The sequence below is a fragment of the Rhinopithecus bieti genome, unplaced genomic scaffold, assembly GCF_001698545.2.
Source record: "Rhinopithecus bieti isolate Rb0 unplaced genomic scaffold, ASM169854v2 scaffold_20891, whole genome shotgun sequence".
Taxonomy (NCBI): Eukaryota; Metazoa; Chordata; class Mammalia; order Primates; family Cercopithecidae; genus Rhinopithecus; species Rhinopithecus bieti.
This window is the reverse complement of record NW_016810137.1, coordinates 507,372-522,488: the sequence shown is the minus strand read 5'-3', so window position 1 is coordinate 522,488 and position 15,117 is coordinate 507,372. Positions and strand designations below refer to the sequence as shown.

General features: G+C 41.7%; 1 protein-coding gene and 1 long non-coding RNA gene across 13 annotated transcripts in view; one reads left to right on the top strand and one right to left on the bottom strand.

Moving 5' to 3' along the window:
* SCUBE2 (signal peptide, CUB domain and EGF like domain containing 2) overlaps positions 1 to 15,117 on the top strand; it is a 74,176-nt gene that overhangs the window by 674 nt on the left and 58,385 nt on the right. For all 11 annotated transcript variants that reach the window (XR_001889062.1, XM_017891428.1, XM_017891430.1 and 8 more), the window contains exons 2-3: positions 1,030 to 1,152; positions 11,398 to 11,523. Coding sequence is in view for 10 of the 11 variants with exons in the window: in XM_017891428.1 (XP_017746917.1) it covers positions 11,493 to 11,523 (31 nt within the window). In the remaining variant the exon portion in view is untranslated. The remainder of the gene's footprint in view (positions 1 to 1,029; positions 1,153 to 11,397; positions 11,524 to 15,117) is intronic.
* On the bottom strand, positions 439 to 14,160 carry LOC108541774 (uncharacterized). 2 transcript variants are annotated; one of them, XR_001889066.1, is made up of 3 exons: positions 13,976 to 14,160; positions 1,285 to 1,389; positions 439 to 662 (listed from the first exon to the last, which is right to left on the bottom strand). It is a non-coding gene; the product is annotated as an uncharacterized LOC108541774 (long non-coding RNA). The 2 variants fall into 2 exon arrangements; XR_001889065.1 differs by lacking the exon at positions 13,976 to 14,160 and adding an exon at positions 1,481 to 1,543.

Here is a 15,117-nt window from a genome sequence, read left to right as displayed (position 1 = left end):
GCCTAGGTTTTCAGCAGAGAACTCTGGTTTCCAGAGAGGACTCTTGACGTGCTGTGCTAACTGGACTTGCAATACTTTCAAAATGCTTTTGTTTTTAATTAACATCCCGGAGTAGTGTCAACCCAGGAAACACTTCTGCCAAGGCGGGTTTCCAGGTTGAGACGATGGGCAGGGGTGGGAGTGCGGGGGGCTGGCCGTGGGGACACCATCCCCGCTTCGCAGAATCTGAGAGCCTGGGATGACGTCTGCTCCGATCCCGGGGCAGGCTTCCCCCAGATACTCCAAACCAGCGGGGTGCAATCTTTTGGCTTCCCTGGGCCACAATGGAAGAAGGCCACACATAAAATATACTAACACAAACGATAGCTGATGAGCAAAACAAACAAACAAAAAACTCATAATGTTTTAAGAAAGTTTACGAATTTGCGTTGGGCCGCGTTCAAAGCTGTCCTGGGCTGCATGTAGCCCACAAGCTGTGTTGGACAAGCTTGCTCTAAGCCCTGAGAAAGCTGACAGACAGCTGCTTGGCTTTCAGAGTTTTTCTGTCCATTTGGTCCTTTCCTCCTTTAGCAGACATGTATGTACTGTTGCCTACTCACGTGCCAGGTACTGCGCTGGCTTGGCATATGGGGCACAGATGCAGTCTGTTGTCAAGACATTGTCTAGTGGAGAGAGAGGAAGGAAAACATTAACAACCCTGCCTGAAGTGTGCCATGCAAAGCCATACATATACTAGCACTGGTGAGGGCACCTACACTGGGGTCATGGCAGGCTTCCTGGAGGAGGTGTATTTGAGCTAAGTCCTGAAGGCCAGTAGGTGATGGTGGGGGTAATTTCACATAGAGGGTACAGGCTGTTCCTGGAAACGGGGGCCCAGAAACAGTATGGTTTATCCCAGGGATCCCAAGCAGTTGTAGCTTGTGAGGAGTGAAGTGGGGTGGGCTGGTGGGGATGATGCCAGACAGGGCCGAGGCCAGATCACACATGGCCTGGGAGCCTGTACCAGGTGTCGGCTGTGCTCTTTTGCAGATGTAGATGAGTGTGCCCAAGGGCTAGATGACTGCCATGCCAACGCCCTGTGTCAGAACACACCCACCTCCTACAAGTGCTCCTGCAAGCCTGGCTACCAAGGGGAAGGCAGGGAGTGTGAGGGTAAGTGCCTTGGGGACCATGTGGGGGGACTGCAGGGAAGCTCCTACCTCCTTAGCTCTTGCAGTGGCCACTTAACGTTGGTAAAAGTGCTGCCCCTCCTCTCCCTTTCCCCCAGCCCCTGAATCACATCACCTGCTCTCTGAAATGCTTTTCAGATCTTGGACTGGAAACATTAGGTCTTCCCCAGAGTTGCTCACACAGTTTTATCTGGCTCTGAAATGTCCTTTCGTCTAGCTTCTGGAAAAGAAAAGAGATGTGTTAGTATCTTTGGGTCCCACTCGGTTTTGGGGCAGAAAGTAAACAGCTATGCTGATCAGGAGAACCATACCTGCCAGAGTAGGGCTGATCCTGCACCTCCCTGGGGCAGTTTGTACCTTTGCCCTGAAGTCTGAGTGCTAGAGTCCTGCCCTTCCCTGCCAGCTCAGGAGGCTCCATCCTGTCTATGGCTTTGGCCACAATGTTTGGCATTGCGACATGCCAAGCTTCAGAGTACACCAAGGGCCTTCCTTGTTTGGAGTTACAGGTTCACTCTGGAGAGATGTGTGCAGAGAGACATTTTAGCCCATAGAGCTGCAGGTCTGAGAACCTGTAGTTTGGACTCTGCCATTTTATATTCTGGACTAGAATCATGAACTGTGAAGTTCAGAACTGGCCAGAGAGTAGACACTTGAGGCTGTTCCTGGAGATGGAAATCATGACACATTGGAGCTGACTGGGCTGTTCAGGTAGCTCTGGGCCAATCCTATTACTCATTTTACAGATGGGGACACTGAGGGCCAGAGGACTTGTGTCCACGATCACACTATTCGCCTGCAAGTGAAAGAAAGTCAGGTCTTCACCCCCAGCTCTGAACCCAGCCCCATGTTTCTCATATTTACTCAGCCTGCTGCTGTCCATCTTTGGATGGGTGAGAAATCCCACTGTCTATAGTCATCCCGTGCAGGAAGAAGTTAGATGAGGAGCACTGAACTCATCTCTGAGTATCCCTCCTTGCTCCTGGACTCAACCTTGACAAGTATGTTGGTGGCCCCTTCCTCTTCGAGAGGTTTTAAACTCTTTAGAACTTGGGCTTAACTCCCATGGGAATTGATCTTTTGAATACTTGCAGGATCTAAAGCTACATAATGAGTAAGAAAGTTCCTTCCTAGTCTCTTTCCACTTTGAAAAACATTAACTTCTTTAGATAAGGAGGAAAACTTTTTTGAGACAGAGCTTTGCTCTTGTCGCCCAGGCTGGAGTGCAATGGTGCAATCTCGGCTCACTGAAGCCTCCTTATCCCTGGCCAGGAGTGCAAGACCAAGCGATTCTCCTGCCTCAGCCTCCCAAGTAGCTGGGATTACAGGCACCCGCCACCGTGTCCAGCTAATTTTTGTATTTTTAGGAGAGACGGGGTTTCACCATGTTGGCCAGGCTGGTCTCAAACTCCTGACCTTAGGTAATCCACTGGCCTCGGCCTCCCAAAGTGCTGGGATTATAGGCATGAACCACAATGCCCACCCAGAGGAGGAAAACTTTTAATGAGTGTCTATTCTAGTGCCATTTAATGGCCTAGTGTTCAGACCCTGATGTTTCAAATCAATCTGTTTCATACTGTGGCCTCTGAGTAATAAAGATTCTAAATATTGGAATGGTGTGTAATGCCCAGCAGTGCCTGGTATGTGGTAGACACTCAATAAACATTCTTATTTTTGAATAAGTGATTGTGTAAGATGGGCTCAGTCACTAGCACCTTGACACAAAGCCTTTTCCAACAAATAGACAAACCCGCAAATGAAATATCTAGATACAGAATATACAGATGACCAAACAGGTAAGTGACTGTCAGATGCTTTTGCAGTGTTGTAGCAATGATCTGATCCTCCCTACCCACTCATCTCCTTGTCTTAGCATAGCTGAGACAAGAGATGGGATTTTAAAAATGAACTTTGTTACAAAGGAAGGGAAGACCAAAAGAAAATATAGATAGCAAATATGAGTAACAGGTAGGATTATGACAGGCAAGTTTTGATCTGGTGACATCCCTTAGGAAATCATTCAGGGAGCTCCCCTTTGTGCATGAGGAGTGAGGCTCCCGCCGCTCCCATCAGAGAAGGTATGCTCCTGGTCAGGTGCATAGCAAGTGGGATTGGGGATCCATCCATGAAGTAGTGCTCTCTCTCTCTCTCTCTCTCTCTGTCTCTTCCCCATCCCCCGCCCCATTTCATGGGAGGCCAAAAGGCTATCTCTCCCCAAAACATTTATCTGCTGATTCCTCCATACCACATACTCTTGGTATTAAATATTCTATTTGCTGTACTGTAATTCACAATTACATTACAGTGCCATTTAATGGCCTAGTGTTCAGACCCTGATGTCTGAACCCATTTCATGGGAGGCCAAAAGGCTATCTCTCCCCAAAACATTTATCTGCTGATTCCTCCATACCACATACTCTTGGTATTAAATATTCTATTTGCTGTACTGTAATTCACCCATGTTGGCACCCTGCTTTGGAAAAAAATATTCACTTCTTTACTATGTGGATAACTCACGTCCTCCAGTTGCTGTGTGCTCTCTGGTGGCACAAAACCATGCCACTAACTTTATTTAGATCAAGTACACTTTTAGTAAATGATGTTAAATGACAATTGGCAAGAGTTTCCTTACTCTTGGCTTTTGAGTTTGATATATTTCAAATGAAATTGAATTGCTAACAGTTTATAGTTAATTGTTAAAAGTCTATTATTTAGTTTAAAATAACTAATGATTGGCATTGTGCCATATATATATATTTATTTATTTTAAAATGATATGTGATTGTTATAAAAAGTCAAATAATATAAAATGTGTAAAATAAAAAATTAAAGAGCCTCCCATCCATTTATCCACAGATAGTCATTGTTAACAGTGAGCATACATCCTTTGTACTGTCATTTTGAACCCAAACCCTAGAAGAATTTGATCTTTTGAATATTTGTGGTATTTACAATACTAGTAAGTAAGGATGTCCCTCTTTTTTTTTTTTTTTTTTTTTTTTAAGATGGAGTCTTGCTCTGTCACCCAGGCTGGAGTGCAGTGGCGCAATCTTGGCTTACTACACTACAACCTCCACCTCCCGGGTTCAAGCAATTCCCTGCCTCAACCTCCCTAGTAGCTGGAATTACAGGCATGCACCACCATGCCCGGCTAATTCTTGTATTTATTAGAGATGGGGTTTCACCATGTTGGCCAGGCTGATCTCAAACTCCTGACCTCAGATAATCCACCCACCTAGGCCTCCCAGCTGGGATTACAGGCGTGAGCCACCGCGCCCGGCCAGAGTGTCCCTCTTAGTTGGATTTCTTGGTATAGGAGTACAGAAATGGAAATTTTCTCCCAAGAAGGAAAAGGAGAGGAAATGAGGATTGTAAGGATTCAAAGATGTAGATATACAAAGACGTAACTTCTTTATCCATTTCTTGGCCTATTAATTTGTAAGCCTCTTGGGACCAACCTATGGTATCATTTGGGTTGTGATTATTGCCAGCTTCACTACTCATATTTAAGTTTAGGGATGAGGACCAGGTTTACTCAGAGTAGCTAGAATTTTATCCTCCATAAAGTTTTCTTCTGCCAAAATGTTGGAGAAATGTGTGAGCCCTGAATAAGTGGGTTTAAAAATAATGTGATTCAGACGTTGCTTTAGATGATCTTTTATTCTAAATGATCTTTGCTTATTTGCTTATTTATTATATGGTTCTTACTTCACAGTTTGAGGAATTGAATTGGCTCATGCTTGTAATCCTAGCACTTTGGGCAGCTGAGGCAGGAGGATACCTTGAACTCAAGAGTTTAAGACCAGCCTGGGCAACATAGTGAGACCTTCTCTCTACTAAAAGTCAAAATAATTAGCTGCGTGTAGTGGTGCGTGCCTGTAGTACCAGCTACTCCAGAGGCTGAGGTGGGAGGATCACTTGAGCCCAGGAAGTGGAGGTTGCGGTGAGCTGTGATTGCTCCACTGCACTCCAGCCTGGGCAACAGAGCAAGACCCTCTGTCTTAAAAAAAAAAAAGAAGAAGAAAGAGATTGAATCAAGTTTAACAGGGATGAATCTAAAGTTGGCCTTTGTATAAGATGCTGTATTTTTCTTTTCTTTCCTTTTTTAATTTTTGAGACAGAATCTCTCTTTGTCACCCAGGCTGGGGTATAGTGGTGTGATCTTGGCTCACTGCAACCTCCGCCTCCCAGGTTCAAGCGATTCTCCTGCCTCAGCCTCCTGAGTAGCTGAGACTACAGGCACCCGCCACCACGCCCGGCTAATTTTTTGTATTTTTAGTAAAGACGGGTTTCACTGTGTCAGCCACAATGGTCTCTATCTCCTGACTTTGTGATCCGCCTGCCTTGGCCTCCCAAAGTTCTGGGATTACAGGCATGAACCAGCGCACCCAGCCTGTATTTTTATTTTTTAAAAACTTTTCATTTGGAAATAATTTTAGATTTCAGAAAAGTTGCAAAAATAGTGCAGAGTTCATATGTGTATATATAGGCCCTTCATTCATCTTACCCTAATGTTAGCAACTTACATAACTATAGTACAATTATCAAAACCAGGAAATCAACACTTGCACAATGCTATTAAGTAAACTACAAACTTTATTCAAATTTCACCATTTTTCCCTACCATTCTTTTTCTGTTTCAGAATCCAAGTAAAGTCCCACATTAGATTTAGCAGTTGTGTCCCTTTTTTCCCCTAGTCTGTGACAGTTCCTCAGTCTTTCCTGACATTGACATTTTTGATGAGTACTGCTCACTTCATTTGTGTTATGTCATTATAAGAATTGATATGAGACCAGGTGCAGTGGCTCATGCTTGTAATCCAAACGCTTTGAGATGCCAAGTGGGGAGGCTTACATGAGGCTAGGAGTGTGAGACAAGCCTGGGCAACATAGCGAGATGTCTGTCTCTAAAAAAAAAAAAAAATTGCTGGTGTAGTGGTGTGTGCCTGTAGTCCCTACTACTCAGGAGGCCGAGGCAGGAGGATCACTTGAGCCCAGGAGTTTGCAGTGAGCTATGATGGAACCACTGCACTCCAGCCTGGGCGACAAAATGAGACACTGTCTCAAAAAACAATAATTGATATAAGAGAATGTCTTGTATTTTTTCATGATAAAACTGAGGTGATGAATTTTTGCCCCGGCTGCTGCAGAGGTGCTGTTGTGTCCTTTTCAGCGTAGCATATCATGGGCACATGATGTCAACATGCCCCATTCCTGATGATGTTAATCTTGATTGCCTGAGCAAGATGGTATTTACTGGGTTTCTCTGCTGCAAAATTACTTTTTTTTTTTTTTTTTTTGCCCTTTGCAATAGATACATTTCTTAGGGGAGATATTTTGAGGCCAATATCCTGTTTCTCCTCAAGTCTTCATCTACTGATGTTAGCATCCAACTGTGGATTTTGCTTGCAATAATTATTACTGTGATGTGTGTCTCCTGGTAATTTTGCATTTCTTGAATTCCTTAAACATCTATTAATTGAAATTCTTCTGTAAGGAAGATCTCTCCCTCTTCCCCACTTATTTATTAATTTATACCACTATGTACTCATGCATATTTACTTTATTACATCTATATTTATTTTTGGCTCAAATTGTTTGCTTTAGCCATTGGAAGCTCCCCCCCACATTGTCAACTGTGTCATTTTGACATCCCTTTTTTGAGGACTTCCTAACTTTCTGGTACCACAGTATGCTCATCTTATAGCTTCTCCTGCCTAGGCCTGGAATCAACCACTTCTCCAAGGAACTCTGACTCCTTTTACTGGGAAGTGGTCTATAGAAACCAAGATCTGGATGCTTGGTGTTGTCATTGCTACTGGGGTGTCATCATTCCTAGCTGGGAAATACATGTATGCATACTCACCCACACATACACATATATCTATATTTATTCCTTTTATTTATTCATCTGTATACATATTAAAAACAATTAGTTACACTGATACTTTGGATTCCAAACCAGTACCACAAGATTCATTCTATTCTGTCTTCGCTTATTTGTAACTTTCTCCAACAGTGAGAAATCTGGCACTCATTATCTGTAATGTGTTTACCTCTTTGTTCAGTCCTAATTCACAGGTAAGGTATTCACAGAATTACGAGTCCATAACCCTGTGAGTAAAGCAGATTTGCTAACTAGAGTACAATATTTACTAGAGTATATAGCATGCAGCTATTTTTGTTTTTAGCCTTAAAGCATCCAAGCAAGGTGTTGTTTTTCACAGTGTTATTTAGGGCAATACTTTTCTTCCCCATCCCCTTCAGTATGGTTATGGTATTAGTTTATAATATATTAGGTTCATTTGTTTCTTTTTGTATTCCATTTTTATTCACTTCCATCCCCTCCTTCCATGCATTTCCCTTATTCCTTAAACATCTATTAATTGTATGTATACAATTAATTGTATACATATTAATCTATGTGTATGTATGTATACGTTACTTGTATGTATTAATTGTATACAATCTATGTGTATGTATGTTACTTGTATGTATTGTATGTATTAATAAACATACAATTAATACATACAAGTAACGTATACATACATACACATAGATTATATGTATGTATGTATGCATGCATGTATGTAAAACATCACCATGGTTCCAAGAGTCAAAAATATACCAAAAGGTATACTCAGAGAAGTGTCGCTCCCTTCTTATTCCTGTTCCCCTCCTCATTCTTTCCACCCTTTTCCCGTGCCCTGTGGGTCACCAACCTCTATAGTTTCTGGTTTTTCCTTTCTACATTTATTTTGCACTGTAAGCAGATAAATGTATACTTTCTTTTTAACAACTTTACTGAGGTGTAATTAACATATTATAATATTCACCAATTTTAATTGTTCAAGTCAGTGATTTTTAGTAAATCAGCTGAATTGTGCAACCATCACCATAATACAAATATTTTCCTCATCTCAGTAGTATTCCTCATGTTCCTGTACAGCAAATCCTCATTCCCAGTCCCAACCTCAAGCAACCAGTAATCTACTCTCTGTGTCTGTATATTTGCCTTTTCTGGGCATTTCATGTAAGTGGAATCGTACAATACGTTATCTTCTGTGTTGGATTCTGTCACTTAGCAAAATGCTTTTGAGGTTTGTCCATGTGGTAGCTTATATCAGCGTTTCATTCATTTTTATCATTGAATAGTATTCTATTGAATGAATATACTTCCCCCCCCCCCATTTATCAGCTAATAGGCATTTTGGTTTTTTCTACTCTGGGGCTATTATAAATAATACTGCTGTGAACACTTGCATGAAAGTCTTTGTATAGACATATATTTTCATTTCTTCTGGGTATATATCTAGGAGTGGGATTGCTGGGTATTTGTGTTTAACTTTTTAAGAAACTGCCAAAGAGATAATTTCTTAGATATCACACCAAAGCCACATACAACAAAAGAAAAAATAAACAAATTGGACTTCATGAAAATTTTAAAGTTTTGTACATCAAAAGACAATATCAACAGAATATAAAGGCAACTCACAGAATAGGTGAAAATATTTGCAAATCATATATATTATAAGGGATTAATATCCAGAATATGTAGAGAATTCTTAATGTTCAACACTAAAAATCAAATAACCCAATTAAGAAATGGGCAAAGTATTTGAACAGACATTTCAGCTAAGACGATATGCAAATGGACAACAAGCCCATGAAAAGATGTTCAACATCTCTAATGATTAGGGAAATGCAAATCAAAACTACAAATGGGAGATACTATTCATATCCATTAGGATGGTTACTATCAAAAAAATAGAAAATAATAAATGTTGGTGAGGATGTGGAAAAATTGGAAGCTTTGTGCACTATTGGTGGGAATGTAAGATGGTGTAGCCACTGTGGAAAACAGTGTGGAAGTTCCTTAAAAAATTAAAAATAAAATTAACATAGGACCCAGCAATTCCCCTTCTGGGTATATACCCAAGAGTGGAAAGCAGGGTCTTGAGGAGATGTTTGTATGCCCATGCTCGCAGCATTATTCACAGTGACCAAGAGGTGGAAGCAACCCAAGTGTCCATTGACAGATGAGTAGATAAGCAAAATGTGTTATGTACAAAATAATGGTTTTGGTTTTTATGTTTTGAGATGGGATCTTGCTATGTTGCTCAGGCTAGTCTCAAACTCCTGGGCTCAAGTGATCCTCTCATGTCAGCCTCCCAAGTGGCTGAGATTACAGACATGATAGAATGGAATATTGGCCTTAAAAAAGGAAATCCTGTCACATGCTACAACATGGTGGAATCTTGAGAACATTATGCTAAGTGAAGCAAGCCAGTCACAAAAAGACAAATACTGTTTGATTCTACATATACGAGATACTTAGAGTAGTCAAAATCATAGTCAGAAAGTAGAATGGTGGTTGTCGGGGCCTGAGGGAAGAGAGGGAAGAAGAAATGAGGAGTTATTGTTAAATGGGCATAGAGTTTCAATTCAGATAAAAAGAGTTAGGGAGATGAATGGTGGTGATGGTTTCACAACATTATGATTGTTTTAATTGTATCCAACTGTACATTTACAGAAAGAAAAGATACTGCCAAACTGTTGTCCAAAGTGGCTATGCCATTTTACATACCCATCAACATCCTGTCAACAATGTGTTCCCATTTCTCCACATCCTTGTCAACATTTGTTATTGTCTGTCTTTTTAATTATTACCATTCTAGTGAATGTGAAATGGTATCTCATTGTGGTTTTAATTTGCATTTCCCTAATAACTAATGGCATTGAGCATTTTTTCATGTGCTTATTGGCCATTTGCATATCATCATAGCTGAGATGTCTATTCGAATATTTTGCCCATTTTAAAATTAGGCTGTTTATCTTCTTATTGAGTTGTAAGAGTTCTTTTTCAGTTCTTCATAAGGTATGTGATTTGCAAATATTTTCTACCAATCTGTGGCTTGTCTTCATTTTCTTAATGATACCGTTTGAAGAGCAAAAGTTCTTAATTTTGATAAACTCCAGTTTATTAATTTAAAACATTATGATTGTGTATTTCATATTATATCAAAAAAATTTTAACCTCATCCAATGTCCTAAAGATTTTTCTCTTTTTCTCCTTTTTTTTTTGAGATAGAGTCTTCCTCTGTCACCCAGGCTGGAGGACAGTGGTGCGATCTTGGCTCACTGCAGTCTCAGTGTCCTGGGCTCAGGCAGTCCTCCTGCCTCAGCCTCCCAAGCAGCTGGGACTACAGGCATGCACCACCACACCCGGCTAATTTTGTTTATTTTTTGTAGAGATGGGGGGTTTCACTGTGTTGCCCAGGCCAGCAACTCCTGGGCTCAATTGATCCTCCTGGCTTAGGCTCCCAAAGTGCACCCAAACATCATGCCCAGCCATCCCAATATGTTAAAGAGTTTTCTCACATATTTTTTCTGAAAAGCTTTATATTGTTAATGCTTACATTTGGATCCCTGATCCATTTTGAGTTGATTTTTGTGTATGGGATAAGATAAGGGTCTAAAATCATCTTTTTGAATATGGATATCCAATTAGCCCAGTGCCATTTGTTGAAAAGGCAAGCATTTATCCCAATGGATTACCTTAGTACTTTTGTTTAAAATCAAGTGGCCACAAGTAGAAGGATTTATTTGTGGACTCTCAGTTCTGTTCCATTGATCTATATATCTGTCTTTATGCCTGTACCATGCTGTCTTGATAACTGTAGGTTTATAGTAAGTTAAAGTCCCCCAAATTTGTTTGCCTTTTCAAAATTGTTTTGCTCTTCTGAGTCTTCTGTATTTCCATATAAATTTTACGATAAGCTTGTCAAGTTCTGCAAAAAAGTATCCTGAAATTGTGTGTGTTTTATATCTTATTTCTTACATGAAGATAACATATTACAGATACTCTTTTAATTTTTATTTTTTTCATTTAATAGTATATCCTAGAAATTACTCCAAATCAGTTCATAGAGATCTCCCTCATTCTCTCTCTCTCTTTTTTTTTTAAATAGCTGCATGGTAGTCCATGGAGTAGAGGTACCATAATTTATTAAACTGTTCTTCTATGTATGGAAACTTAGTTTGTTTCCAGTATTTTGTCATTAGAAATAACACTGCAGTGAATAACCTTGTGCATACTTGTTTTCCTATTGTTAGAGATGTATTTTCAGGTAGATTCCTGGAAGTGGAATGGCTGGTTAAAAGGTAAGTGCATATGTTTTCACATCAAAGAAATAGCACCTGTCTGGTTTACTTCTGTTTTATTCCTCAGACATCGATGAATGTGGAAATGAGCTCAATGGAGGCTGTGTCCATGACTGTTTGAATATTCCAGGCAATTATCGTTGCACTTGTTTTGATGGCTTCATGTTGGCTCATGATGGTCATAATTGTCTTGGTAAGGAAGGCATTTGGAAATGGCAATTCTCCTTCACTCTCCCACCCCTTGCTTTCCCTTGGTGAAGACCTCCTCGTGAAGACAAAAACAGGCTCAGAGCCTTGTGTTTTCTGCTTCCTTGGAAGTCAGACTCCGTGATAGAAAATGAGGTAAAATGTTTTAGTTTTATGTGATCATTCATAACATAAATCTTCTGTTAGTCCAAGGAGATGGGTGACATTGTCATTACTATTTATTGACTTTCTAGCATTGACTTGTCACCTTTTAAGATCTTTGGTCTTGTGTTGAGAGTCCTGACTTATAACCAGTTTTTTCAATGTTGTAAGTGTTTCTATTTTAGAATTTGGAAAAACTCCTTGTCCTGAAGACTCCAAATGTGTGCTGGGGTTACAGCCAGCTAGACCCCCCTTTTTTTCTTGAAAAAGAGAGAAACTAAAACAGAAATCTTCCATGAACATCTTCCTAGTATTCCACAAAACAGAAACATCTGTTGGAGTTTTAGTCCCTGAGTTAGAGACTACAAAGAGTGTTGTTTACATTCATTCCTTATGCCAGGAATAAAACAGAACTTAGAAGCAACTAGCAACTGCATGGGGTTGAGTGCTGGATAGTCTTAGAGGATGCAGCACTCCTGGCAGGTAGGTATTTGTGGTTTGCTTCTTAAGGCTGGTATTAGTTGTACAGGAGAACATCACGGGAAAATATGGCATCAGCGTCCTTTGACACTCACAACCCTTCATATAGATAACCTGCTGAGCTCTACTTGGCCAACTAAGGAGCAGCGGAGCCAGGCCCTGGCTCTGCGGGGACAGCGATTTGGACACCCCCTTATAGTGTGGTAGGAATGGCCCTTTGATTAAATGCTTTGAGATATGCATAAAAGGAACTAGAAAAAGTCCGGGCAGAACTTGTGTGTTGCGTGTTGGGGCTCTGGAGTGGAGGAGAGGTTATTTCTATTTGGGACTTAACCCTCATATGACCTTTATCCCACATCAGTGTCACCTGGAGTTCCATCCTGATGGACTCTGTTATTCCCTGTCCGTGCCCTGTGTGAGAGATCAGGCTTTGGGTGACACATCATGTGAGTTTCCAAGCCTGCAGCTGTCAGTAAGACTTGATTGCAGGTGAGGGAACCAGTAACCTTCTAGGCAGTGAGTACCACAAAAAGGCATATTTGAAAGACAATCATAAGAGCAGGAATCAATATTAATTAAAAACTCAGACAAATGAAATCACTTTCAGTGTGTGATTTGTTGGGAAGCATACCACATGAGTTGCTTTTTTTTTTTCCTCCATTTTCAGGGGGAAATTTCCCTTTGATTTGTCAACGAGGGTATTCGGAGGATGCATATCTGATGGCAGACTTCGTCATTACTGTGGTGCCGTAATCCACAGCCCGGGGTCGGGGAGAAGGATGAGGTTCCTAAGAGCAAGAAACATCCAGGGGCTAGGAATCTGGGCCAGGGTGATGGGCGGCTCTGAGTATTGGCCTGCTTGGAAACCCTGAAGGCAGAGTCTTTTCTTTCCTTTGCCAATAACACAGATATTATTAACACAGAGTATCTCCATTTCCCCTCTGTGGGATCTCTTTGTGGACTCGGTAGCAAGGATGTGCCTTGCGGAGAGACGTTGAGCATCTACTGAGTATTTCTGAAGGGGGTGAGGACTCTTTAAAAGGAAGGCACAAGAAAATGGAGTACATTTAGAAGAGTAGGACCAGCACACGTAGACACTTCCCCACCATTCAGACTTGAAAGGGCTGACCCAGTTTGTGGCAAGAAAGAAGCTCAGAGCCCTCACGTCTCCTGAGTTCTCTGGGATGACCGCTTCAATCTCCTCAGCCTCCTAGCCGCACATTAGCCACAAATATATTAGCTAGAAGACACAAGGTACAAATACCACTTAGCTTTGGCACTAAACACAGAGCACTTCAAGATCCTGAATGCCTGCAAGTCTGAAAAACGAAAGGCAGCTCTTCTATACAGCTCACCCCATCTGCATTCGGTTTCTATTTTTGGAGTGTCTGGGATCTCATCATAGCTATTTGGCTTTGTAACAGTGGTTCTTAACCCTGGCCGCACACTGGAATCACCTGAGAAGCTTAAAAAACACCATCACCTAGACTTCATCCAAGACTGGCTCTGTCACTATCTCTGGAGGTGGCATCCAGGCATCAGGGTTCTGACACATAGCCAGGGTTGGGAACCACTGTTTTATGGTCTGGAGAAGCTCACCAGCTTAGTGATAGATATCTTCGTACATGGACACACACTTTTGTATTTATCCAACCAGAGAGCATCAGCCAGCTAAATGACACACTTCTGATTGCTTTGGAGAAAAGAAATTGGGGGTTAAACGTGGGATGGGGGTGTGGCAGCTCAGAGGGGAGCACACCTTTACTCGCAGCCAATCCAGGAGTTGGTGTTCAGGGAGACTGACCTCTCCTACTCACCTTGAGTCTTGCTGTGGAACACCTAAGCCAGGTGTGTTCCAGCACAGCTCATCCTCTGGAATGTGCTTCCTTCACCCTTTGGCATAGACAAGGGCAAGTTTGTTAGGCTTCAGGGGATGGCTTGAGTCCCATCAGTTTAGTCAGACATCTGCTCAGTAGTGTGGGAGGACGGATGACTATAAGATCTGAAGCTTGAAACCAGATAACAGATATTTAAATGTGAGGTGTTTTTATTATTATTATTATTATTATTATTATGGATACGCACAGGAGCTAGTGATTGGCACATGAGAAATTAGACTGGAGAAAATAAATTGCTTTTATATCAGCCTTTGAGACTTTATTGTCTGAAACTTTTCTGGAAGTTTCTCTTCTTTGACTCGGGTGATGCTATCCTCTCCTGCTTGTTTGTTCACGCATTGAATAGTTAATGAGCACCTGCTGTCTTCCAGGGCTGTGCTAATTGAAACAAAAATCTCTGTCCTCAAGGAGTTTGCAATCTAGTAGAGGTAGATGAGTAAAGGATTTTGAGGCTGCAAGTCAGTAAGTGTATCAATATAGCTGTGCACAGGGTATCACAGGCAGAGTGGGAGGAAGGTCCCCTAAGGCTACCCTGACAGTGTGGCAGAAGGCTTCCTCCCTCCCTACCTCTCTGCTGGCTCCTTCCCTAGAGGCTCTTAGGACTCCTGCCATCTCCTCTGCCTCCTCCCTGTGCTAGCTGTGGCTGTTGCAGATGCAACATGTGTGAAGCTAGACTCCCAGACTGCCCATTCTTCCCCTCCCTCTGTCCTGCTCTCAGCCGCCGCCTTGTATTTCTCAAAGTGAAAGGCCAGACTCTCTCCCCTACTCTAGTGGTTCTCAGCTGCTTCCCAAACTAAGTAGGCACTTCTTTGCCTGGTATTCAGGATCCCGCAGTGTGACCACAGTCTGTCCTCCCAACTGTATCTCCTGTAACCTCCCTCCATGTGCCCTATGCTCCAGCCAAATGGGCTGACCTACTGGTATCTGAATGTTCTCCATGCCTCCCAGCCTTTGTGCTACTGCTCACGCTGTCTTCCACCTATAATTGCTTCTCTCCTGATTTATAATTGGACAATTCTAAGCGCCCATCTTTTATTAGCTTATCCTTGATTCATCCTGAT